The sequence below is a fragment of the Phascolarctos cinereus genome, unplaced genomic scaffold (genome assembly GCF_003287225.1).
Source record: "Phascolarctos cinereus isolate Bilbo 61053 unplaced genomic scaffold, phaCin_HiC Scaffold_1;HRSCAF=81, whole genome shotgun sequence".
NCBI lineage: Eukaryota > Metazoa > Chordata > Mammalia > Diprotodontia > Phascolarctidae > Phascolarctos > Phascolarctos cinereus.
In genome coordinates this window covers 210517139-210543934 of record NW_027555514.1, presented here as the reverse complement: position 1 = coordinate 210543934, position 26796 = coordinate 210517139, and the positions used below count along the sequence as shown (strand labels likewise).

The 26796-nt window shown below is 41.7% G+C and overlaps 1 protein-coding gene and 1 long non-coding RNA gene across 7 annotated transcripts in view; one reads left to right on the top strand and one right to left on the bottom strand.

The window, feature by feature from the left end:
* The window catches only part of LOC110194134 (uncharacterized), a 22761-nt gene extending 15487 nt beyond the window's left edge, over positions 1-7274 (bottom strand). For 4 of the 6 annotated variants that reach the window (XR_013487545.1, XR_013487546.1, XR_002320636.2 and 1 more), the window contains exon 1: positions 3907-6334. This is a non-coding gene — a long non-coding RNA (uncharacterized LOC110194134). Of the gene's footprint in view, positions 1-3906; positions 6335-6748 lie in introns of those variants that run through there. The other 2 variants (XR_002320639.2, XR_002320638.2) reach the window with 2 other exon arrangements.
* ARF3 (ARF GTPase 3) lies at positions 6398-26796 on the top strand. The gene is made up of 5 exons (XM_020966307.2): positions 6398-6500; positions 21692-21940; positions 22768-22878; positions 23121-23245; positions 23886-26796. Exons 2-5 carry the CDS (start codon positions 21793-21795, stop codon positions 24045-24047), a joined length of 546 nt encoding a protein of 181 aa, XP_020821966.1. The 5' UTR covers positions 6398-6500; positions 21692-21792; the 3' UTR covers positions 24048-26796.

Below are 26796 nucleotides of genomic sequence, written 5' to 3'. Positions count from 1 at the left end.
AGCAGGCAGACTTTAGAAAAACCTGGAAAGACTTGTATGGACTGATGCTGAGTGAAGTAAGCAGAACCAGGAGAACACTATACACAGTAACAGTCATGTTGTGAGATGACTAACTTTGATAGACTTAGGCCTTCTCAGCAATGCAAGGATCTAAGACATCTCCAAAAATCTCATGATGGAAAATGCTATCCACATCCAGAGAAAGAACTATGGAGTCTGAATGCAGATCAAAGCATACTATTTGCCATTTTTTTCTTCTGTTTGTTTTGTTTCCTCTTTCTTGTGGTTCCTCCTATTGGTTCTAATTCTTCCTTACAACATGACTAATGTGAAAATATGTTTAATAGGAATGTATCAGATTGCACACCATCTTGGAGAGGGAGAGGGGAGGGAGGGGGAGAAAATTTTTAAACTCAAAAGCTTATGGAAGTGATTGTTGATAAATCGAAATAAATTAATAAAAAATATTTTAAAAAAAGAAAGTGGGATTTTAGTTGGGACTTGACGGAAGCCAGAGAAGCCAAGAGGTGAAGATGAAGTGGGAGAGTATTCCAAGCACAGGAGACAGCCACAGAAAATGATCAGAGCTGAGAGATGGAGTATCTTAGTTGTGGAAGAACAAAGAGGCCAGTGTCACTAGATTGAAGAGCACATGATGAGAGGAAAAATGTAAGAAGACTGGAAAAGTTTGGGATGGGGGTTAGGTTATGAAGAGCTTTGAATTCCAAGCAGAAGATTTTGTATTTGATACAGGAGGACATAGGGAGCCAATGGAGTTTATTGAGTCAGGGGAAGGGTGACATGGTCAGAACTGCACTTTAGGAAAATCACTTTGGCAATTGAAAAAAGGATGGATTGGAGTAGGGAGAGACTTGTGGGAGGCAGACCCATCAGTAGGCTATTGTAATAGTATAAGCTTGAGGTGATGAGGGCCTACAATAGCATGTAGCACTAGAAGGTAGTATTAAAAAAAATAAGGTAGCATATTTGAGAGATGTTGCAAAGATGAAATTGATAGGTCTTGGCAACAAATTGGGTATGAGGGATGAAAGACAGAGAAGAGTTGAGGATGACTCCTAGGTGACTGGGAGGTTGCTATTGCCTTTGATAGTAATAGGAAAGTTAGGAGTCAGGAAAGGTTTAGGGGAAAACAACTTAATTTTTGAACATGTTGAGTTTAAGACATCCTGTTCAAAATGTCTAAAAGGCAGTTAGAGATGAAAGCCTGTAGGGCAACAGAGAGGTTAGAGGATAGGTGGATCTGAGAGTCATCAGTATCCATAGTGTCCATAGCGTCCATCTGACAAATGAAGTTGTATAGAGGGAGAAGAGGGCCCAAGACCAAGCCCTGTGGGACACCTACAATTATTGGGTGTGATTTGGCTGAAGATCTAACAAAGGAGACTGAGAAAAAGTAGTCTGTTAAGTAGAAAGAGAACCAGGAGAAAGTGGTATACTGAAAATCTAGAGAGAAGAGAGTATCAAGGAGAAGAGGGAAACTGATCAGCAGTGTCAAAGGCTACAGAAAGGTCAAAGAGATCACTGGATCTGGCCATTAAAAGATCATTGGTATATTTGGAGAGAACACTTTTGGTGGGATGATGAGGTTGAAAGCTATATTGCAAGGCATTAAGAGAGTGAAAGGAAAGAAAATGGAGGCAACTATTGTTGACAGTCTTCTCAAAGAGCTTAGCCACAAAAGAAGAAGAGATAGATGATGTTAGTTATTGGGGACAGAAGTTTTTTGAGGATGGGGGGAAACACAGTGTCACCTTGTATGTCTAAATCACGCACCCATTTTGACCATCTCTTGGTATATGGTGTGAGATGTTGGTCTATCCCTAGTTTGTGCCCTATTGTTTTCCAGTTTTCCCAGCAGTTTTTGTCAAATAGTGAGTTCTTATCCCAATGTCTTTGGGTTTATCAAAGACTAGGTTACTATGGTCCTTGACTACTGTGTCTTATGTACCTAATCTATTCCATTGATCCACCACTCTATTTCTTAGCCAGTACCAGAGATCTAGTATTACTAGGCCATTTTCCTTTGCATTTTTTTCCCATTAATTCCCTTGATATTCTTGACCCTTTGTTCTTTTTTTTTTTTAAGGCAATTGGGGTTAAGTGACTTGCCCAGGGTCACACAGCTAGTAAGGGTCAAGTGTTTTGTCTGAGGCCAGATTTGAACTCAGGTCTTCCTGACTTCAGGGCCGGTGCTCTATCCACTGCACCACCTAGCTGCCCCAACCCTTTGTTCTTCCAGATGAATTTTGTTGTTTTTTTTTTTTTAACTCTATCAAATAATTTTTTGGTAGTTTTATTGGTATGGCACTGAATAAATAAATTAGTTTGGCCAGAATTGTCATTTTTATTATATTGGCTTGGCCTACCCATGAGCAATTGATATTTTTCCAATTGTTTAGATCTGACTTTATTGGTATGAAAAGTGTTTTGTAATTGTGTTCATTGGTTCCTGGGTTTGTCTTGGAAGGTATACTCTCAAGTATTTTATATTGTTTACAGTTATTTTAAATGGAATTTCTCTTTCTATCTCTTGCTGCTGGGCTTTCTTGGTCATATAAAGAAATGGTATGATTTATGTGCTGCATAAGTCCTGCAACTCTGCTAAAGTTGTTAATTAATTCAAATAGTTTTTTTTAGTTGATTCTCTAGGGTTCTCTAAGTATACCATCATATCATCTGCAAAGAGTGATAGTTTGTTTCCTCACTGCCTATCCTAATTCCTTTGATTTCTTCTTCCTCTCTTATTGCTATAGCTAACATTTATGGTACCATATTGAATAATAGTGTGATAATGGGAATCCTTGCTTTACCCTTGATCTTATTCAGAAGACTTCTAGCTTATCAGAATGGGGGAGGAGACGTGTATGTTGTAGGCAATAGGGAAGGAGCTTTTAAACAAAAGATAAGTGATAAAGTGGAAAGATAAAGTGGTTATTCTGTTGAAGAAGACAGGATGAAATGGCATAGTTTGTTCAGGTAAAGGATGTGCCTTGTTAAGGAATAAGGCCAACTTTTTGTGTGAAACAAGGGTGATAGAGTTGATAGAAGCAGAAAACACCTAAGTGATAGGAAATGAGGAAAAGGAGAAAAATAGGACCTCACGGAAAATGGTCTTTTTTTCTGTAAAATATGAGGCAAGGTTCTTAGCTGAGAGGGGATGAGGGTGGTGGCATCATGGGAGGTTTAAAGAGAGATAAAACAAAAGTTTGGAAAAGCTTCTGTGCAGAATAGGATAATGAGTTGATAAGAGAGATTTAGAAGGATTGCCTTGCAGCAGTGAGGGCCCATTTGAGATTGTATGACATAAATTTGTAATGGACCTACACAGAACAATTGCTTGATTTCATTCAGCAGCATATGTGTAGGATTGAAGGCAGCAGATAGTAGGAGTCATCCAAGGCTGAGGCTTGGCAGGTCACAATCAGTAATATAATAAGGGGACCAGGGACTCAGGAGAAGAGGACAGAGTAAAGTTGAACTACTTCACCAAGGGGTCAAGATGGGGAAAGGAGGGAGTGGTTAGTGAAGGGGTCATGGCCTGGGAGAGAACTGAAAGGCTAAGGAATTGGAGGTCATGGTATGGTAAGAGAATGCAGAGGGAGAGGTGGAAAGCCAATAGATTATGGCCATATAAGAGAATTTCAGAATTCTTGAACATAGAGGTGGTGTAGTTGTGAGTGATGGCAAGACAGTATAGAATCAGGTGATGGGGGATGGGGAATAGGGATGCAAATGATGGCCTACACAGGTTAAGAATCACTGAGATATTTAGAGTAAGACCATGTGTGAATATGTCAATCATTGAGTTGGATGGCTCCACACCTCTTTCCAGAGGAGGCTGGAGATCAGGCAGGAAACACATGTAACATGAGATGGAAGGCTCACCATGAGATGGAAAGCTATTTTTCACTTTTCTCCGAAGGCTGGAAATCAGTCAGGGGACATTGCAGTGGGAGATGGAAGTCAAACTTTTGTGGCAGGAAATAGAAGCCCTGTTCCCTACTTTTTTTCCTCTTCCTCTTCCCTCAGGGGACAGGTTCAGCAGGAGATGGAAGATCCAGAGTCACAGGGAAGGTTGCTCCTCTTCTCACCTGAGATTGGATCTAGCAGAGGTTTGAATTATTATACATACGTGCATCTACATATACACATATGGCTTAGATTTATTCAATCAAGTCACTCCACCCCATTTAAAAAAGAGTGATAAGATGGTACCAATCCATAAATCTCTGACCTTTAGGCTAAATGTAAAAAGTCTTTGAAAGCCAATGCATAAAAGTACACTGTACAGAAAGTATGTTCTAATTGTCTGATGGATTTCTTTGTGCCTTCTGGATCCAGTAATGGATCTGGACGAAAGCATCAAGATAGATGGAATCAGGGAGTCCTAGTGAATGGCAAGCCAGAAGAGAAAGATTTCCAGTAAACCCCTGAGAAGGAACACATGGGTTTTAGCCTTGGTCTGGGTCCCCCTCCTCCTCTACTTCTTCTCTTTGGACCAAGGAGAATCTTGAAAGCTAGTCTAGAGGATGTTGGACGTCCAATCTTTCCATCTACGTCCTAGTGGCATAGCTGATGTCAGTGTATATTGAGAACCAAGGACAGAATGGATGTAGATTCATAGACCTACAGGGAGCTCAGCAAAGAATCTCTACAATAACTCAAGTGAACTTCTTGGGCATCTCATAAATGGGAAGGGAAAAAAAAACAGCCCAGCAACCAACAACTTTCTTTGTCACATGTGCTCTCTAAACTTGAACCCACCTTCCCCTGGATTCTGTATGTGCTTGTGGAAAGAATATATCACAAATTTTTGGAGGAGAGATGTTATATAACAACTGTTCTCCCTTAGTAAATACCTCTGTCAAAAAAGCTACTTAAACTTACCTGAATTGATGCAAAGAGAGAAGAACACAGAGAACAGCTTACACAGTAACAGCAAGATGGTCAACTGTGAATCACTTAGCTATCCTCAGCAATATGATCATCTAAGAAAATTCCAAAGGACTCATGATGAAGAATGCTATTCACCTCCAGAGAAAGAACTGATGGAGTCTGAATGCAGATCGAAGCATACTTTTTAAAAACTTTCCTTATTTTTCTTGGGTTTTTTTGTCCATGTTTTCTTTCACAACATAACTAATATGGAAATATGTTTTGCATGACTGCACATGTATACTCTATATCAAATTGCTTGCTCCAGCAATGAGGAAGGAGGGGAAGGAGGGAGAGAATTTGGAACTCAACATTTTAAAAAATGTTAAAAAATTTTTACATTTAATTAGAAAAAATAAAACATTTGGGGGAAAAAAGCTACTTAATTCTGCCTGAGCAAAATTACTCTAGACTGATGATTTTGAGGGGAAGCAAACTGGCTAGATAACATTAAAGAATCATCCCCCAATTCCTGATGGAGTACTTCTAGAATCCTGACAGGGGAGATGTGCTGGGATTCATCTACAAGAATGGGAGTTAAAATAGGATTCTCAGAATATATATGTACATATACATGTACATATGTGACACATATATACACACATACATACACGCACACACAGCAAATAGGCTCTGGGCATGTGTATATACATCATACATATACATGTATGTATATATGCATGTGTGCATATGTGTGCGTGTGCATATACACAGCTAGGTGGCACAGTGGAGAGAGTGCTAGGCCTGAAGTCAGGAATACCTGACCGAAACAATAGTTAGTGTGACCTTGTGCAAGACTAATACTTTACTAGTGTGACCCTGGGCAAGTAACTTTGCCTCAGTTTCCTCATCTGTAAAATGGTGACAATATTAACAGTTATCTCTAAGGGTTGTTGTGAGACTCAAACAAGATAATAATTGTAAAAGGCTTAACACAGTGCCAACTACATCGTAAGCGCTAAATCAATTTTTAGCTAGTAGTAGTAGTCCCAATATATATGGTATGTATACATAGCATCTACACACTCTGAGCATGGTCTACACGTAATGTACACGACGTGTATATCTAGTCACGGTGTCTACACATATGTGTCACGCATGTGTGCATGCGTGCGCATACATGACACCCCACGAGGTTTCACAGCCCCGAGCTCCGTTTCCAACTGCGCTCCCTCCCAGCCCCCGCCGCCGCCCTCGCTCCATCCTCCGAGGTGCCGCAGCTGCCGCTGCTGCAGCTGCTGCCATGGTGACGGATGTCGCGAGAACGGCCGCGCGCCGCCTCGCAGTTCTCGCAAGATCTGTGGGGGGTGGGGGGAAGGCGGAGGGACGTAGGGCCAGGGAGGGAGGGAGGGAGGGAGGGCCGGGGAAGGCGGGGGCAGTCGTTCAGCTCTAGCTACCACCGCTGCTGCTTCCGGTGCGAGGTGCAGGCAGGCGGTCGGGCTGTCGGGCGGTGGGGACGGGGGAGCAGCCTCGGCGGAGTCAGCCGGGGAAGCAAGGCCGAGCGGAGGCGGAGGCGGAGGCGACGGAGCTGGCTCCCTGAGCAGGTGACAGGGCTGGGGCCTGAGTTCCCCTCAGAGAGATGGCTGGGGGGGAGGGGAGGAGGACGGAGGGGAAGGGGAGATCCGGGGGGGGGGACAGCTCCCCTTCCCCCCCCAAGCCGGAGGGGCACGAGGCAGGTACCCTCCCCCGGAGAGAGAAGGCGGCGGCGGGGGGTTGGGTGGGGGCTTGGAGTGGGGGCGTCAGGCTCCGGCCCCCTCGTTTGAAGGACGGGGAGCTGGTGGTGGGGACTTACGGACAGACCGACGGACGCAGGCTCGCTCCCCTCCTGTCATTCCGAGGGGCCCAGGGACTGGAGGCTGGTATCCGGCAGTGCTCGATCCCTCCTTTCCTCTCCCCTCCCCCCAGGTGGGTTGGGGGCAGGGACGAGGGGCGGGGGGAGATCCAGAAAGGGAGAGTGTCCTGGGAAGGGGCTACCGGGAGGCGAGGGAGCGTCTCTGCCCTCCCCCCCTCGCCTGGGTGACACCCCACCCTCCCGAGGCTGGGGCAGGTGGGGGGCGGGGGAGGGCAGGAGCGCAGCTGCGGCGGGGGTTCGGGGCGGCGAGTAGCTTCTCTTGGGTTCCCTGGGAACACTTGTGGGGGGGAGAGGGCAGCTGGAGGTGTGTGTTGGGGGAGGAGGAGGAAGAGGAGAAGAAGAAGGGAGGAGGTTCTCCGCCTGCTCGCAGGAGGGAGGTAGGTACTCCCTCCCCCAGGCTAAGCGGGGGCGGCCTTCACTGGAGCCGAAAGGAGGGAGCATCTTAGAGCCGGCCCCGGGTTTGCATCTTCCAATCCCATTCCTTCCCTTTGGAAGGACTAGGATTCCTGGAACAGAAAATGGTGCCTTTGCTTTATAAGCCAACCGTTTGAGGGAGGGGGAGGGGGAGGAAGTTCCCTTTTAAAATGGGCCATTTGATTAGGAAAGTAAGCAGCTCAAGGTTGGGAATGAGCCTCATTCCCCAAGTATCCAGGACGATGTTGCTTCACACACCTGCCTTTTCCCTTTTCACTGGACTTGTTAGAGGGTTCGAGATGAAGAGGTAGTATGGTTGGATGAAAAGAAACTGTGAGGTAATCCCAGTGAGGGCGAAGTGTAACTGAAAACCTGTCCCCAGCTTCTGTTGGATTTGATCCCCCCTGGTCTGTGTGGCATGAAAGTTTTATTGGGAGGTAATCTGTTACTGGGGTCTGATTGCTTGGGTACAGTGCAACAAGACAGGACACTGGCCACCTTGTAAAGTTCCCTCTCATCCTTACCAAGAGGTCTGTGACAAGTGCTTTATATCCATCTTGCCTCATGTCTATTTCTTGGACTGGCCTGGTCATTGAGAATGAAAAGAGTTGGACACAAAGGTGGACCATTTAGATCATTCTGAGAGCTGGGTCGAATCCCAGGGCATCTGGGTCGGGAGTCTCTACCGGAGAGGGATCACTTAACACATTTTCCCCACCCCCACTCCTCTGAAGTACACTCTTTGCCTGCTATTGTTTACTTATTCTTGTGTGTATATGTGTCTTGTCACCATGAGATTATAAAACCAGTTTTTGCCTTTAAAGAGTTTACAGTTTTATCTCTTTTCTCTCCCCTACCCCCATCTTACAGTGACCAGCAAAATCCTATGTGCACATAGTAGGAATTCAGTTTATACTAATTGAAAGAATGACCACACTAAGTGAGTAATCAGCTTTGACACATTCTGTCAAAGATGTCTTGATGCCTCATAGAAGTGAAGAAGAGAAGTGATTTGTCTAATTTATCTAACTCTTCGGAGTTTCTGGGAAGTAGCCAAATAGTGGGACTAGGACCTCAGGCTACGGTCTTTGAACTTTGCCATTAGGTATGCTTTATGCATTGTGGTTTGTGTATTTTGTAATAGAGCTTTCAGTCTTTCTGGGGTCTCTTCCAGCTCTAAATAAGTGATCATATGATTTCATGTTTCCCAACCTTACTGTGAAAACAGATATTAGGGATCATTTTTTTATGATGGGAAAACTGAGACATAGTAAACAAGACTGTAATATTTCTCTTAATTGGCAGTTTTCTTCTTCTTTAGATTCAGCCCCTCTTATAATTATATTAGTAATAATAGCCAAAATGACAAAACAGGAAAATGGATAAATGTTGGAGAAGATGTGGACAAATTGGAACACTAATGAATTGTTGGTGGAGTTGTGAACTGATCCAGCCATTTTGGAGAGCAATTTGGAACTATGCCCAAAGGGCTATAAAAATGTGCATAGCCTTTGACCCAGCAATAGCCCTTCTGGGGCTGTATCCCAAAGAGATCATACCAATGGGAAAAGGACCCACATGTACAGAAATCTTTACAGCAGTAATAACAGCTAATGTTTCTACAACATTTAAGAATTTACAAAGCATATTCTTTATACCATTGCATGAGGAAGCTAATATAAGTATTATCTCCATTTCCCAGATGGCTCAGAGATGTTAAATGATTTGCTGAGTGTGACTCAATCTGTATGCGGCAGGGACTCAAACTCAGACCTGTTGACTACAAATTCACCGTTGTGTCTTATAGTGCTCTTGCAGTCTTGAGATGGTATCATTGGGTCCTCGAAGAGCCCGAGGAAGCCATTGCCCAAAATCTGGGGGCAACAGTGCATCCGCAGCTTCACATTACTTTAGTGAACAGGCTGCATCCATCATGGTGAAAAGAAAAGAGAGTGGAAATTATTTTTACAGTCTGTTTTATGGAGTATGCACCTCAGATATCCTTTTCTTAGTAGAGAGATCGCGCAAAGAAATGATTTCAAGACAAGGATTTAAGTTAAGAGAGAGGTTTTCAGTTAAGAGTGATTCTAAGTAATCAGATGATCAAAAACATAGAATTGCTTTTCCTGATAATTTTTAGAAACAGGAGAGGCAGACTCTGGTTAGAATTGAGGTATATTTGGTTAAAGCTGTCTGGTGATTTAATCGGGGGGGGGGACACACCATTTTTCCTCCTTATCCCTAATATTTTTATCCACATGAAATCTAATTAAATGGAAATAAATGGTTGCCTTGAAAGGAAAATGTTCAAAAAATGTTCATATGTACCCTGAAGTGTATGTGAAAAAATGAGGAAAGGAGTGTTTATTATCAGGGCCTTATATTTAATAAATTTAATGTTTTAGCAGCAGCTTTTTAGGTTGTCCCACATTGTGGATAGAGTTATCCTCAATAATGATGATGATGATGATGATGATAGCTTGCATTTATATAGTGCCTACTATGTGCCAGGCACTGTGCTAAGTGCTTTACAATTTCATTTGATCCTCACAGCAACCCTGAGAGGTAGGTGCTATTATTATCCCCATTTTACAGTTGCCGAAACTGAGACAGACAGGGGTTAAGTAACTTGCCCAAGGTTACACAGCTAGTAAGTGTCTGAGGTCAGATTTGAACCCAGGTCTTCCTTGCTGCATATCTCGCTGGAGTCCGTCCAATACACTGTCTAGCTGCCTTCAAGCCAGGAAGACCTGGGTTCAAGTGTTGCCTCTGGCATACTGACATTTGGAACTCTCAGCTTATAGTCTATATCCTAATGATAGTCCATAGGATAGATATGTGGTCTATGCTAAGGCCATAAATTGCAGGGAAGGTGCCAACCTATATTGTTAGAGGGTCGTTTCTTACCAGGGAATTCCCTATATCAATAAATTCACAGATCCACTTCCTGTTCTTTCTTGAGGTAGCTGCAGTAGGAAGAGAAGGAGCAAATTGTGGAGCCCATGACAATTGACTTGGTGCTCTGAAATAATGAAATGGCTCATTCAGAGAAAGAGCTAGTTTTAGAAATGGGGCTAGATGACAGTTAAGTAGATTCAAACCAGATTGAAAGACCAGACCTATACAATAGTGATTACGAAATCAGTGTCTTTATAGGTAGAGGCTTATGGTGACTTGCCCTAGGGAGCTCTTTTTGTCTGTCTTCTGATCAATATTTTTAACAGTGAATTTGGTGAAAGGATAGATGGTGTGCTTATCAAATTTGGAGATCACACAAAGCTGAGATGGACATCTAACACAGAATCAGGATTTCAAAAGACCTTAGTAAGCTAGAACAATAGACTAAAATCTAATAGATAAAATTTAATAGAAATAAAAATAATGTTCCATGTTGGATTTTTAAAATTAAATGTAAACTTTCTGGTGGAGAAGGTGTGGTTAGATATCAATCTATGTTAAAAAGATATGGGGGAGTTTTCAGCCTTTAAGCACAGTATGAATTAGCATCATAGTGTGGCAGCCAAGAAAGAAGGATTGATAGCACTGTACTACAGGATACAAAGACAGAAATGAAAACCTTTTCCCTCAAAGAGCTTATATCCTATGAGACAGAAACAGCATTGTTTGAAAAACAGGGCTGTGCAAAGAGCACTAATGACTGTAAGGAATCAGGAAAGACTTCCTATGTCAGATTGAATCTGAACTGTGATTTGAAGGAAGCTGCAGAGGTTTGGAGAGAGCAAGATAGGGATGAAGAATAGTGATCTTAGGCTGTTTTAATAGAAGCATATAAATTTAATAGAAGCATAGAGAAATTTCAGCCCCACCATACTCTTCTGTAACCGGAACACCTCTAGAGATTTGTATCTAGCTCTGGATGCCACCTTTGAGCAAGAAGACTGACAGACTAAACCAGGGGTGGAGAACTCGCGGCCTTGAGGCCACACATGGCTCTTTGGTCCTCAAGTGCAGCCCTTTGACTGAATCCACACTTCACAGAACAAATAAATTGGGATTCAGTTAAAGGGCCACACTTGAGGATCCAGAGGGCCAGCCACATGTGGTCTCGAGGTTACCACCCCGATACTGGACATGGATACAGTTGCCAAGATAGTGAGAAGATGAAATCATATACAAGGGCCAGTTGAAGCCAATCAGGATATTTAGCTTGGAGAGCATATTAGCTAGGGAACATATTAGCTGTCTTCAGTTATTTGAAGGACTTTAATGTGGAAGAGGGAGATTAAACTTAGAATAAGTAGGGCCCCAAAGGATAGAATTTAGGTTCAGTAAGTAGAAGTTGCAGACAGGCAGATTTCAGCATCATATAATGTGAAACTTCCCAACAATTACAGCTCTCTAAAAAGTAGAGTGGACTTATTTTGAAGATAATTCCCCACCAGTGGAGGTCCTGGGTCACGGAATTTAAAACTGGAAGAGAACTTAAACATCATCTAACCTAACATTTTTTTAAGATAAGGAAACTGAAATACAAAGAGATTAGGTGACTTGTCACACACGTACTAAGAGTAGAGCCAGGCTTCTAACCCAGTTCTTCTGATTTTAGATCCATTGCTCTTTCTACTATCCCCAGACCTCCTTTCCACTACAGAGAGGATTCCTGTTGAGGCATAGGTTAGACTAGATGACCTCCGAAATGTTATGAAGAGCTAATGTAATCCTGAGCCTAACACAAAAGAACTATCAAATATCTTTCCCATATTATTTGTTCTCATTCAGTTCCTTATCCCATTTTTTTGTTTTAGATTTCAATAAGTACAGATGTGTTGGTCCATTGTTTTCATTCAGTTGTCCTATAAATGTATATATTTATATAACCCCTTTAGATTGTAAACTTCATGGGGCTATAAATTATTGTTTATGTAATTCTATTTATATGTTGCCCAACATAATATGAGTTTCAAATGGACACTAAAGGCTTTTTGACAATTATAAGAAATTTGAAGCGAGCCCTCAAAAAATGGAAAAACATAAAGGACTGGGTATGTAGCCTGGGAAAGAAATGGCTGTGGAGTTAGAGGAGGACTTCTGTTAAAGGTGATGACATAAAGACTCTAAATAAGCCCATTCCCTCTACCCCTGGAAAACACCTCAGAAATTATGAAGAGCGCCAGATAAAACAAAAGATTTAAAAGAAAAACATCAGGGCAGCTAGGTAGCTCAGTGGATAGAGCTCCGGCCTTGGAGTCAGGAGGACCTAAGTTCAAATTCGGCGTCAGACACTTGATGCTTACTGGCTCTGTGACCCTGGGCAAGTCACTTAACCCCAACTGCCTCACCAAAAAGCAAACAAAAAACAAAACAAAACCCCACCAGTGAGTTTCTCCAACCTCCTGGGACTTTGCCAGAAGACTGCCAGAAATCAGCAGATATCCTAGTCAAAGGGCATGCCAGATAAGGAGCCTGAAACCAGTGCAATCTGCTTTTCATTTTTAAAAATTTGCCCAAAATTATGAGAACTAGAGAGCAAAGTGAAAATAAAAAGAATCCACATGTCATCTACTAACTGAAAGAATCCCCAAATTCACCATGCACAGAAACATAATCCAAGTCCAGTGCTTTCAGGTCAACAGAAAAATAATACAAAAGCTAAAATGAAAAGAATCAAATACCAAACAACTACAGTCAGTATCACACAAGATTACGAAGCAGTTAGTTAAAGAAAAAGAAAGCTTGGAATCCAGTATACCAAAAGGCAGAAGTAGAAGGCATATAACCAAGAATAATTTACCCTCAAAAACTAAGTATAGTCCTACAAAGGGAAAAAATGGACCTTTGATAGAAGACTTTGAATAATTCCTGATGAGAAACTCAGAGCTGGGCAGAATTATTAAATTCAAACATAGAAGACAGGAAATTTGGCAAGGTAAATACATTTGAGAAATTTAAATGAAGTTAAATGGTGATCAGTGCTCATTTCCCAGTAATGGGAGAGGAAGCCATTGTCCCTTCAGAATATCTGTCTTCAGAACTTAAAGGATGAGCAAAGAAAAGAAAAAAAACTCAAGAAATGGGAGTTCTTTTGTGCTATTGCTTGTTTAAAAAAAAAGAGGGAGAAATACACTAGTTAAGACAGGAAGAAGAAGGGGGGAAAATTATTTCTCATAACTGGGATAGATATATATATAATATATATATTATATATATATATATATATACACACATATATGCGCGCGCACACACACACACACACACACACACACATATATATATATATATATATATACACATATATATATATATATATATATATATATGTATAAACATGAGGATGGAAAGAGTAAGCATCTCATGAACCTCACTCTTATATGAACCAAGCAAAGGGAGGTCAAACACACATGCATATTTTTGTGCACACATAGTTTACTGTAGAAGTACATTAAAATCAATAGAGAAATAGATGGGAACAGGGAATGGGAAAATTTGGGAGGGAATAGTCACAAGCAAAGCAAATGTCAGCTACATAGACTTAGTATATAACAAGATTAAAAGGATAGAGAGGATAAGAACCAGCAATCTGGCATCTGGACCATGATCAGTGTACTGCAATTGTAAGTTATTAATTTTGATCACGTCTTATTTTCTCACTTTTTGTGCAGAGGAAGATTTTTGGGGAGAGAGGAAACAATGTAATAGAGGGGAAATAACACAAATAATAATTGTAAATGTAAATGGAATGAACTCACCTATACAACAGAGGAGGGTGATGAATAGATTAGGAAGCAGGATCCAAAATGTTGGTTTTTTACAAGAAACACACTTAAAAAATGAAGATACATATAGAGTTAAAATGAAGGGCCAGAATATGCTTCGGGTGAATCCAGGAAAGAAGAGGCAACAATTTCAGGCAAGGGAACCGTAAAAATAGACATAGTCAAAAGAGATAAAATCTGGAAAGCTACATCATGCTTACAGATATCATGTCCTGAAACTATAGTGAATGTACATATATATATATATATATGGAGAGAGACACAGAGAGAGAGGTATGTATCTACCAAATGACATAGCTACTATTTAGCTGCCCTTTTTTCCCAAAGAAAAATAACAAACAGTATGCCGAAACTTCTGGAATGCATCTAAAACAGTGATTAGGGGAAAATAAATAAATAAATAAATATATGGATACACACACACACACACACACACACACACACACACACACACACACACACACACATATATATTTGCCAATACTTGCATCAACAAAAGAGAGAAAGAGCAGTGAGTTGGGTATGTAACTAAAAATAACAAGTAGGAAATAAAGTTAAAAACCAAATAAACACAAAAAACAGAAAAAATAAAGAAGAGATAAACCAAAAAATGGAATTGACTGATAAAACTAGGAGCTGGTTTTCTTTAAAAGACAAGTAAAACAGACAAACCATTAGCTAATTCAGGGTTTTTGTTTGTTTGTTTTTGGTTTTTGGTTTTTTACTTTTTAGGCATTTGGGGTTAATGACTTGCCCAGGGTCACACAGCTAGTACATATCAAGTGTTAGGTCTAAGGCCGGATTTGAACTCAGATCCTCCTGACTTCAGGGACAGTGCTCTATCTGCTGCGCCATCTAGCTGCCCCTCAGGTTTTTTTTAAATAGAGGAAAAACAAATTACCAAAGTAAAAAATGAAAAAAATTCAGAAGTGAAAAAGAAATAGAGGAAATTGTTAGAAACTATTTTGCCCAATTATATCCCAACAAAACATAAATGAAATCACTGTATATAAAAATGTAAACTACTTGGATTAACAGAACAAAAAGTATAGAATTTAAACAATCTAGTATCAGAAAAATAACTGAACAAATCACAGATATCAAAGAAAAATGTCCCAGGCCTAAATGGAGTTAAAAGTAAATTCTATCAAACATTCGAAGAACAATTAACTCCAATATTACATAAATGGTTTGCAGAAAGACCTGGCTTTGGGAGATAACATTTTGTTAATCTATGAAGGTTTGTTATAGATATCTGTAGACGCTTTACTTCAACAAATAGAAATGCTAAGAAAATCCCTTAGATTTTCAGATATGCCAATATCATAATCAAATTAGGGGGGAAAAAAAGAGGTGAGGTAGCTTCTTGTGGCAACTTTTGTGGTATATTAGACTCCATTACTAGCAAGAGTCTAGCCCAGATATTTCTATATTAGCCATTGCATTTATTATTATCCTTGTGCTTCTAGAAGTTTATTATAATTTTAGGCTACAACTCAATGTAGCAGACATAATTTTTACTGCATGTCAAATACAGGAAAATGGTAAAAGACATCAAGCTTTCTATAGTATGATCTTAGCTTCACTAAAGCATTTTGATGCCATCAGTAGAATTGGGGGGGGCAGTTATTTTATAAATTTGGCTAACCAGAGTTCATTAGAACAGTAAAGGAACTCTATAGTAATTGGTCATATCAAAATTGATGATTCTCTGTGAATCAAATAGGTTCCAAATTTATTCAGCCGTGGGCCAATCTAGAAGGTACTATCCAAAGATCTCTTACTCTTTGGGAAACTTCCTGATAAAGCTAATAATATTTGGAAGCCTTTGAAGCACTAATCTAACAGCTGAGATACGCACAAACTCACTCACTGATGGCAATATCAAATAAGACATTTGAAGATTGTGGATTGAATTGCCTTTAAGAATTAGTGCAACTATCAACTGAAGAAACCTGGCATGCCAGCTAGTACCAGGGAAACTAAATATAGGCAATCTCCACATTACTTTGAACATTACTGATTTATTCATTTCATGGTGCCTAAAAAAGTACCTATGCAAAACTCCAACATTAACAAATTCTCTGGAAATTAAATTTCTTTCAACAGTGTGAGCCTGGACACATAGGAGATTAAGAGGAAATTCTAGTTGCTTCAGTGCTTGGGTCAGTGTCCTCTAAGAAGAATGAATCAGTGGTTCTATCTCAGTCACTTTGAATTAGGAGCTATCACTTGTACATCAGTCAAGTACATCTGTCACTGGACAGGGAAACATCTGGAGTGACCAAAAAGAATATATCTCACTTAGAGAGGAGGAATGGATGAATTACATACCAGTGAAGTACATTGAAGAAGATATCTACGTGTTCTTATTTGTTTTATTGTGATTTTTACCTCTAATAAAGAAGAGTCTGCAAATGAATTGTAATGTTAGAATACATCCTCTTCATTAATAGACATATTGCATTTACTTTTTGTTGTCTTTATTCACACAGTATCAGTTTCAGTTACTGAGTCATCATGTAAACTTTGCATTTCAACTTGACATCTCATATGTGGCAAAAGAGTAACTGCAGGCTATTCAGTGTATAGGAACAGATCCTTGCTCTTTTGATTTCTGATAGCACTAGGCATTCAACATGGTGAAAGGCAGGAATTTTAGTGAATTCTGGTTCCTGGGCAGCCCGCAATAGAAAAACATATCAAGAAGGCCAGTATGTATTTAGAAAAGTTCATGTAGTATAGGACCAATTGAACAAGTATTTATGAAGTGGCTACTTTGTCAGGTGCTGTGCCAGGTACTGAAATGCACATTCAAAAGCAGTCTAGCTCTAGCTCTTACACTGAAGGTCTACAAGATTGGGTATTATCTGTCTTCTATAACAAGAAGGTGTAGTTTTAAAAAGCACTAGATTAGTAGTCAGAAAGCCTGGATTTAAATCCTGGTGTCATAGCAAGTCACTTAATGTCTAAAGTCTAAGTTCTCATCTACAAAATCAAGATCTTATACATTCCCATAGGGTTGTTACAAGAAAATCCTTTATGTAGATGTGAATTATTATGAAGCTAGAACCTGGATCTACCACAGATGGCACAACTGGCCAGTTGAGAAACGTCACCAATTGTGAATCACCTATTAGGACATGGTCAGTAAACCAGCATAGTGTTCATCTCAACACAATTTCCCTGAGAAGAGTATACCACGGCAAGGTAAATGGTGATGCTGAAGTGAGGCAACTGTACATTGCTAGAGCAGAAGAAATGTAAAGGACAGACTCTAAAAACTGGTTTTAATTGGTAAGCCAACAAATCCTGAGTGTCCATTAAGGGAGGAAAGCCAAAAATATAAGACATAGTACCTCTCTCAATGGTGCTTTTGATTTGTAGGGATAAGAAATCAACATGTGGAAATATAACTAGTGATACTTTTGCAGTTCAAAAGATCTATAATTTCATCGTTGAATATTCCCACCAGCAATGGAAATTGCAATGCCCTCATGCATGGGATAGATTATTGAGCTTCTGGGAACAAAAAAAAATCACATTCATAACCTGATGGCCATTTTTTTTTTGCCACACTTAAGTAGGCTGGATCTCACATAATAGTCCTGAGCCCATATACAAAGCTTTTTCCAGTCTGGTTGGATCTGCTTTATGAGCATACCTTTTAAAAAAAACCAAAATCTGATAATAAATTTTTGTAATAATCTAAAACCATGGTCACCTCCATGCCACAATGAAGTGCAGAAGGGATAAAATGTGTGAAACAGGTAACAATGCAAAAATAAGATATTTGTTGTTGTTCAGTCATTTCAGACTCCTCATGACCCCATTTGAGGTTTCCTTGGCAGAGATACTGAAGTGGTTTGCCATTTTATTCTCCAGCTCATTTTACAGATGAGAAACTGAGGCAAACAAGGTTAAATGACTTGCCCAGTGTCATGCTGTTGTTATTTTCGTTTGCAGCTAGTAAGTGTCTGAGGCCAGATTTGAACTCAAGAAAATGGGTCTTTGTCACTTCAGGCCCGGTACTATCCACTGTGACATATGGCTGTATAATGGTAGGTAATAGTAGCAGCCATACCAGCTTGTCATTTAGCAGTGAGGAAGAGTGTTTCTGTTTTAAAGCTTTGGCGTATCAGATCATTTCAGGAGACAGTCTTAAACCAGATCTGTATGTGCTCATTGTGGAAAAGTGTGTTGGTCTGGCACTAGTTATTACCAGTCACTGCTGCTACACGATGATCTTTGTCAGCTACAGCATCTTCAAACGTGGATGACAAGATAAACATAAGTTATGTTGTCTTGACAGATCTTTATTAATTTTGGCCAAGGGTTATTGCATTCTGTCTATCCAGAACAAAGAAAGGATGTGATATGTTCAAAAGAAGAGATATGGGACATGATGGGTCACTTTCTCTGCACTGAGACATAGCAATTGAAAATAGACTTGAATTATATTAGAAAAGCTTGAAATTAGGCAGAAAATATCTTACTGTTTAGTTAGAGACAGATGAATGAGGAAAGTTTCATTATCTCCTTTTCTGGAGAACTTTAAGATTTAAAACTCTTTTCTGGATCTGCAACTTGGAAAGAAGGGGAAAGACAGCAGAATTCTACAAGAGCCACAGGCATATACAGGCCACAGGACTATAGTATTTAGAGCTGGAAAGTCACCAAAGGGTCATCTAGTTATTTTACAAATGATGAAACAGACACAGAGTACTGAAGTTACTTGCTCAAGATCACAAAGATAGTAACAGGGCCAGGATTCAAATCCAAGTCTTTGACTGCAAATTCAGGGTCCTTTCCACTGCAGAATGCTGACACTCTTGAGTAGTCAATAAACAAGCTTTTATTAAGTGCTTATTGTGTGCCGAACATTTTTCTAAGTGTTGGAATACAAAGAAAGGCAAAAATAGTCTCTGATTATTCTCAATGAGCTCACATTCTGATGGGGAATACAAACGTGAAAATAACTAGGTACTTATAACATATCTCGGAGAGGAAGACACTTGTAGTTGAGTGGCTGAGAGGCCAAGAAAGGCCTGCAGAAGGTGAAAATCGAGCTGAGTCTTGAAGGAAGTCAAGTGAAACAGAGGAGGAAGTGAAAAGGAAGAACATTCCAGACATGAGGACAGCCAATGTATAGGCACAGAGATGGGGTGAAAACTCAAATACATAGAGATGTATTCAAGGAACAGCAAATAAGCCAATGTTGCTAGATTGTAGAGTTCATGGAGGGGAATAAAGTATAAGATGTCAAAGGTATGAAGGTTCAGATTCTGAAGAGCTTTCTGTGCCAAACAGAGGAATATATATTTGATACTGGAGGTAACAGGGGACCACTGAAGGCTATCAAACTGGTGGGTGACATGGTCAGATCTGTGCTTTAGGAAAATCACTGGGGCAGCTATTGAGACAGTGGATTGGAGTGGGGAGAGAAATGAAGCAGGGAGACCAATTAAAAGGCTATTGCAGTGTTCCACCTGAAAGGTGAGGGCCTGAACTAAGGTGGTGGCTCTGTGAGGGGAGAGAAGGGAATGTTGTTAAGAGATGTTAAGGTAGAAGCAACATGATTTGTCAAAGGCTGTGAAATATGGGATGAATGAGAATTAGGAATTGAGGATGATACCTAGGTTTTGAACCTGGGTGACTGGGAGAATGGTGGTATAATAGGAAGTAATAGGAAGGTTGGAAGGATGGAAAAATTTGAGGGGAAAGATATAAGTTCTGTTTTGGCCATATTGAGTTTGAGATGCCAACAAAACATCCTTTTCAAGATGTTTTTAAAAGGCATTTGTTGATTCATGACTGTAAATCAGGAGATAGTCTAGAACTGGATATATAGCTCTGGGAATCATTTGCTAAGATGATAATTGAATCTGTAAGAACTGATATCACCAGATGAGGTAGTTTAGAGGGAATAGTAACAAAGGCCCAAGACAGAACATAGTGGGCATGATGTGAATGAAGATCTAACAAAGGAGACTGAGAAAGCTTAGAAGGAAAGGCTGCGTAGAAAGAAAATCAAGAAAGAGCAGTATTACAAAAACCTAGAGGAGAGAGAATATTCAGGAGGTAATTGACAGTGTCAAATGCTGCAGAAAGGTCAAGAAGGATAAGGATTAGGGAAAAAAACATTAAATTTGGCAATTAAGAGATCATCGACAACTTTGGAAAGGGCAGTTGAAGTTGAACGGATAAGGTCAGAAGTCAAATTATAGAGGGAAGGAAGTAGAGGCACTTAGTACAGACAGCTTTCTCAAGAAGTTTAGATATAAACGGAAAGGAAGATAGAGGATAAAAGCTAGCAGAGTAGTCAGATCAACTGAGGATTTTTTAAAGATGGGAAGAAACCCATAGCTATATGTGTAGGCACCAGGGAGGGATAGGCAATAGATAGAGAAATAAGATTAGAAAAAAATTAGAAATGATAGTGGATATAATCTGCTGGAGAAGACAAGGGAAAATGAGATCAGGCATGCATATAGAGGGAGTGGCAGTGAAGAAAAAAATAGATTGGGAAAATATGATGTGAGATAAGAGATGGGGAGAAAAGGAGTATGGTGGATTTTAGATAGTAAGGCAGTATTGATTAAACTTTAGGGAGAAGAAAGTCATACTCCTTAGGAGCTTCTGAGAATCTAAAGACATTTTCTCTACTTTTTCCTAACCTCTGACCTCTCTATTCCTTTCCCTACATATCATAAGAATACAGCTTACTAAAAACAATGGATGAGGTGTGGCCCTGAATGCTATGAGTTTATGATTCTCACTGATTGGGACCCATGGGTTTCAATCCTGTTGACTGGATAGGGCTGGGTGGCTCGTGGGCAACTTGGCTGTAGCCCTATGGTTGAGCCAAACCTGGGTGTGGGCCCTTTGGGTCAGGGGCTGGGCTTAAGGGGAACCTGCCAAGAATACCACGCCTGGCTCATTAGTGGATGTCTGGGGATGCCTTTGAAGATGAAACACTCCATAAATGCTCATTGTTTCTGTACTTTTGGATAAATTAGAACTTAAATCTCTGGAGACTGTCAATCTATCTCATTTACTACCCTCAAAGATTTTGCTGAGAACTGAAAAGAATAGGAAAATGCAAAACTGAAGATGTTTTTGATGAAAAAAAAAATAATCACCAAATTCATCAAACCGCTGATTTTTAAGTTGTAAATAGGATTTCTCCCTTCCCACCTTTCAAATTTTTGTGTTTGGATGCACTTTGTCTTGACCTGTTCTTTCGCCTGCTGGGTTTGGGGTGTGTGTCTCTCATTCCCAGACTCCAAAAGAATGCCAGCATCTGGCATATGTTAATTGCTGAATAAGCTGCTGGATGATACATGCCTCCCCTAGGCACAGAGGACTGGCTGGCTCAGGCAACTCTGAACCCTCTTTTCATTATCCTTCTAAAGGGGAACTCCTGGGGCCACTCCATGACATAAAGTAAAGAGTGGGAGAAGGGACCCACTCTGTACCTCTCCCTGATGGTCTTCACTGTTCTACCTTCTTAAACAATACTCTTACTTTTAAATGGGCTGATAGTGGGGTCAGCAGAATACCTTTGAAAAGAAGGACAGAATCTTATTGCAGATGACATATGGAACAGCTTACACAAGTTTGGGAGCAGAAAGAGATCCAGCATTTGCCAATACTTTGTCACTGAACTGTACTTCTGTATAATGTACTGATCTGCAGCTGGTAAGTCTTGATTTGCAATTATTTTTTGGCTTAGGAATTGGGGCCCCTTCATAACAGCAGGGCCCAAGCCATACCCAGGTTGCTACCTTGCTTCACTTAGCTCCCTCCACCCATTGAGAAACAGCAGCTGTGACCATGGGGAACATCTTTGGAAACCTGCTGAAAAGCCTGATTGGGAAGAAGGAGATGCGCATCTTGATGGTGGGGTTGGATGCTGCTGGGAAGACTACCATCCTATACAAGCTGAAGTTGGGGGAGATTGTTACCACCATTCCTACCATAGGTATGAGTCACGGGCTAGGCTTCCTACTTTTAATTCCTCAGCTTCAGCACACTGGCTTTTCACTCTTTTGACTTAAGGGGCAGGAAGGGTGTCCCTTTTTCCATACACATGCCCAACAGGTCTATAAAGCATGGGGGTGCAAGGCAGCTCCCCAGCAGGCGTTAGAGCTGCCATTCCATTCATTACCTGCTCTTCGTGCTCCCCCATGTATGAGCTTCCTCTGGCTGGCACAGGGCAGCCACCCTTAGGCACTGGGGTTGGTTTGCTCTCTGCCTTGTTTGGGAATCAGGTGGAAGACTTTGATGTCCCCGCCAGGGGCTTGGCATGGCTTGGAAGCAGAATCTCTGCGGCCCCAGCCCTGGCTGTAAAGCTGGCAGTAGGAGGGAAACTGTTTTTCAAGCTGGATAGGGTGGAGGAACATCAGGTACTTTGGGATTAGAGATTCCTAAGCTTCATCCTGCACTCAATGCACGACTCTTCCCTGCTTGTTTCCAAGCCAGTCCCACCTCTTAGCCAAGGCAGCTGACTTGTAGGATCGGATCCTAGTTCATCTTTTCCTATGGTAAGAAGAGATAAAGTCTTAAGGAGTCAGGGGCTGGACGGTCAGCTTCAATCACCATCATTCAGATAGTTGTTAGTAGAGTGACTGATTACCCTCCTGTCCCCCCACTCTTCTGGACCCTTGCCTGGCTTTTTTTGCCCCTTAGGACCCCCTGGGTATTGAGAACCCAGGAAACACCAATTCTCACTGGGGCCATGACCAAAGCGTGGGAGGAATAAGCCCATTGGAGCACCATTCCTAGTTACACCTGTCTGATTCTCCACAGGCTTCAATGTGGAAACTGTTGAATACAAGAACATCAGCTTCACAGTCTGGGACGTGGGTGGCCAGGACAAGATTCGGCCCCTTTGGAGACACTACTTCCAGAATACCCAAGGTATGAGGGACTGGATTTAGAGTGAGACTCATGCAAATGAGAGCAGGTTCATACAAATACCACAACTATCTATCTGTGGACAAACGCCTCAGAGTAATGGCATCTAGCTTCATGTCTTGCCGCAACTCCTCAGGGTGGAGTAAGGGGGAGGGGTAAAATTTTTCAGAGGGAAAAAGAGGATGGGGTTGAAAAGAAAGATGGCCATTTCTCCACCTGATGCAGCAGATGCTCTGCCTCTCTAGGTTTGATATTTGTGGTTGACAGCAATGATCGGGAAAGGGTGAATGAGGCAAGAGAGGAACTGATGAGGATGCTAGCTGAAGATGAGCTCCGGGATGCTGTGCTACTTGTCTTTGCAAACAAACAGGTAGGAATATATGCTACCATTAGCCCCACCCCAAATGGAAAAGGGGTTATCCCAAGCATAGGTGGCATAGAGCCTAGAGAGACCCATTCTTAGCAGCCTTTGTGAAAGTGTTCCCAATTCTAGAAGTATGGAAGAAGGGAGCAGCCAAGCTCTTTTTCTCCATGTTCCCCACCTCAATCTTATTTAACAGATTTTGAGGTATCAAGCAGCTGAGGCTCTAGGGATTTTCATGGTATAGACGAATTACTTCAAACTTGTCTTCTCATTGTTTACTTTAGCAGACCTACCCTCCTTCTAGGATCAGGAAGGTCCTTATTACCTCAGTCTCTAATGCTTCTTTACCCATTCCTTTAAGGTTGTTATGATCTTCCAGATAACACCACCTGGCCTGGAAGCCTGCTTTGACCAATATTTTTTCTTATTACTAATGATGTCTCAGTGATGTGAGTCTGAATTCCCTTGAAATTCTGCCTCTAGGTTGTCTCTGTCCAAGCCAGTTTTTTTAATATATTCCTGTTATGAGCATCTTCAAAATATTAGAGGAAGAAATGGCATCTAAGGTGCCCTTTGTGGGTAAGAACTCAACAAAATTCCCCTAGAGTTCCTGATACCTTTTTTCCTATCTACCTCTGTCCACCAGGATCTGCCTAATGCCATGAATGCAGCTGAGATAACGGACAAACTGGGCCTGCACTCTCTGCGTCACCGTAATTGGTACATCCAGGCCACCTGTGCCACCAGTGGGGATGGGCTATATGAAGGCCTGGACTGGTTGGCCAACCAGCTCAAGAACAAGAAGTGAGCGCCAGCCAATGCCCACCCCCCACCTCCCTCCCAACATGCACCCACTCTCCACCCCATTGTAAGTGTGGTGAGGACCCCAAGTACCATGTCCACTTGTCTAGCAAAAGCCTTGCCCACTCCCCCTGACAGCTGACATGATCAGTCTTGTTTCCCAATTGCTGCCCTGATGATTTGCTCCAATTTATTGGATCTAAAACAAAACAAAATAGAGTGTTGTGGTTTCATGGAGTGGCACCCATATTTTCACCACTCCCCCAGAGTTCTTATGGGGAGAGGCTTCTCTGCCTTTGCTTGATTTGGCTCTGATTATTGTGCTCTTGGCAACCAAGTCCCCTCCCTGTCTCCACAAGCCACTCCCTTATTCCTTTGTCCCTCCCCTTCTGCTTCTACATGGAAATTGCACGGGCCTCTGTGTGTATGTATGTGTGTATGTGTGTATGTGTGTATGAGTGTATATACATGTATAGAGAAATATGTAAGAGAGGGCTAGGGAGATGGACAGAGTTGGGGCAGGCACAGTTCAGGGCATAAAACTTCCCCTCACCTGTCCCTCTCACCTCGCCAAGGAGGATGAAGGGGAAAAGGTTTGATCTGGGTTGGGTTAGGTTACCCCGAGAGTCTCTGTTGTCAGTCAGTTCTGGACCTCTTTCTTCTGGTCTTCTGGCTGGTGAGTCTCTCATTGGTTTCCCTGAATGTGTGGCTTTCTTCTTCTACTGTTAGCCTTGGAGAGGATGTCTCACCCTTCAATTCTAGACTCTCCTACTAAGGATAGGGGTGGCTAAGGATAAGAACTGAGTTGGGGAATGAGGGAGGTAGAGAAAGCCTTGCTTTCCATTTTCATCTTCTTTGACTGTTGGCAGGTGAAGATGCATATTGGATAAGTGACTTGTAAGACTCCTGCCTCTACCCCCTATTTCCATATGTCTATTGAGGGAACAGTTCACTCACTCCCAATCACAAATCCTCCCCATCCCCAGCAGTCCTGCTGCTGGTCTCTCCAAGTCTAGCTGATTTGCTTAGTGGAGAGTATGAAATGGGTTGCCTCTACCTCCATCCTCTTCTTCTGCATCTCTTTCCTCTTCTTCATGGCTTCTCCAACCCAGGGACCACTGAAATATGAAGATACTCTTCTTATTTCTGGGCACTCAGACAACCCTCTCCACCTTTTATCCATTCCCCAGCTACATTTGTCTCCTGCACTCATAAACTGGTCTTGATGTTGAAGTGTAGCTTGATATCTAAGGTTACTGAAATGTGAATGGGAACTAGTGGAAGTTAATCTGCGCCCCACCCTTATTACATTGGTGTGGTGTTTTTTTTTCTTTCTCTTTCCAAGATTATAGGAGGTATCAAACAACCGAGTTGTGAACTAGGAGGCCCTGTCCCTGTCTCCCCAAGGTTTCTGTGAAGCCTAAGGCTGCTTTTTGAGCTCCTGTGTGTGCTGGCTGCGCCCTGAGCTCCAAGACAGTCCCTGAAACACACCCTCCCTCTAGAAAGTTGGGGCCCCCATGGGAATCTCTCTACAGCCTTCCCAGTATAGGGCCTCTCTCTAGGTTGGATTTTTTTTTTTTTGCCATGCCCTGCAAAGGAGTTCCTTCCCCTGCCAGCAATGCCCTTCCACTCCCACTTGAATCCTCACTGCAGCAGACAAGTCAGCGTGCCCTCTGTCCCATCATCTTCCCCAGATTGAACTGTGAAGAGAGTTTCCTTGGGGGTAGCTCCCCCTTTTGCCAGTTACTTAGTGAATAATTTATTCAGGATGTGTTGGGTGTTTGCAAGTTGTCCTTCTCTCTGGGCCTTTGTATGTTTGTTGATGGGGGGGAGTTGGGGTTTCTAGTCTGTCTGTTTTAACAACTGTGCCCTGTCCCTAGGAAAGCATTAAGACTTCTGTCTTTTGCTTTACTTATTTGTCCTTGCCTCTCTTTTGTCTCTTTTCTCCTTTCTTTCCTTCCTACCTCTATCTCTGCTCTCTGCACTTCTGATTTCTTTGGTTTCCTTGCACTTGATGGTGACTTTGTCTTTCTAAAATTTCTCTTGCCCTTATCTGCTCCCTGAGCTATCCTAGTTTTGGATCAGGCCAAATAGGCCAAATTGAGGATCTTATCCCATTTCCCTTCTTCTTTGAAGAAATGTTCCTGGGAGAATAGGAAAAGAGCTTTCTCAGCTGAATCCCAAAGCCTCTTCCTGAAAGGGTTTCTTTATAAGTAATAGCAGTGATGAGACAGAGAAAGAGAACCCTTTGGAGGCAGGGCCTCCCTATGAAAACTCCCAAGGACATTGCTTCACACCCTACACCTTTCTATTCAGAAGACCCTCTCCCCTCAACTACTTTGGAGGGCTGTGAAAAGACACTGCTGATTGCCTTGGCTGCTTTTGCCTCTGAGGAGCCTTCTTCCCTGTCCCCAGGGTGGGGCATCATCTCAGCATTCCTGTTGTCCTGGATCTCTCTACCAGGACTGGGCATTTCATTCAGATGAGTGCTTCTTCCCTACCCCCACCCCCCTGGTGGATTTAATTTTCTGTATTCTCTAGCTCCAGACTTCCCCTTCCCTGGGGACATTCCCCCAGCCCCCAAGTCTGTGTGTGGTGTTACAGTGTTTACTGCAGTTCTGAACTGGTTTTTCTCTTTTTCCTCCTCTGGAATATAGATTGTACATGTTTAACAAACTCACCATCTCTCTTATTGCTCAAAATGTGGGATACGCGATGACTGTGACCTTGGTTGGATATTAAACGTGTTTTATGTA

Excerpts from the sequence above, each read along its gene's own strand:
- ARF3 (XM_020966307.2), top strand. The coding sequence starts at position 21,793 with ATGGGGAACATCTTTGGAAACCTGCTGAAAAGCCTGATTGGGAAGAAG. Across the intron at positions 22,879-23,120 it reads CTACTTCCAGAATACCCAAG|GTTTGATATTTGTGGTTGAC; the intron begins GTATGAGGGACT and ends CTGCCTCTCTAG. Across the intron at positions 23,246-23,885 it reads TTGTCTTTGCAAACAAACAG|GATCTGCCTAATGCCATGAA; the intron begins GTAGGAATATAT and ends TCTGTCCACCAG.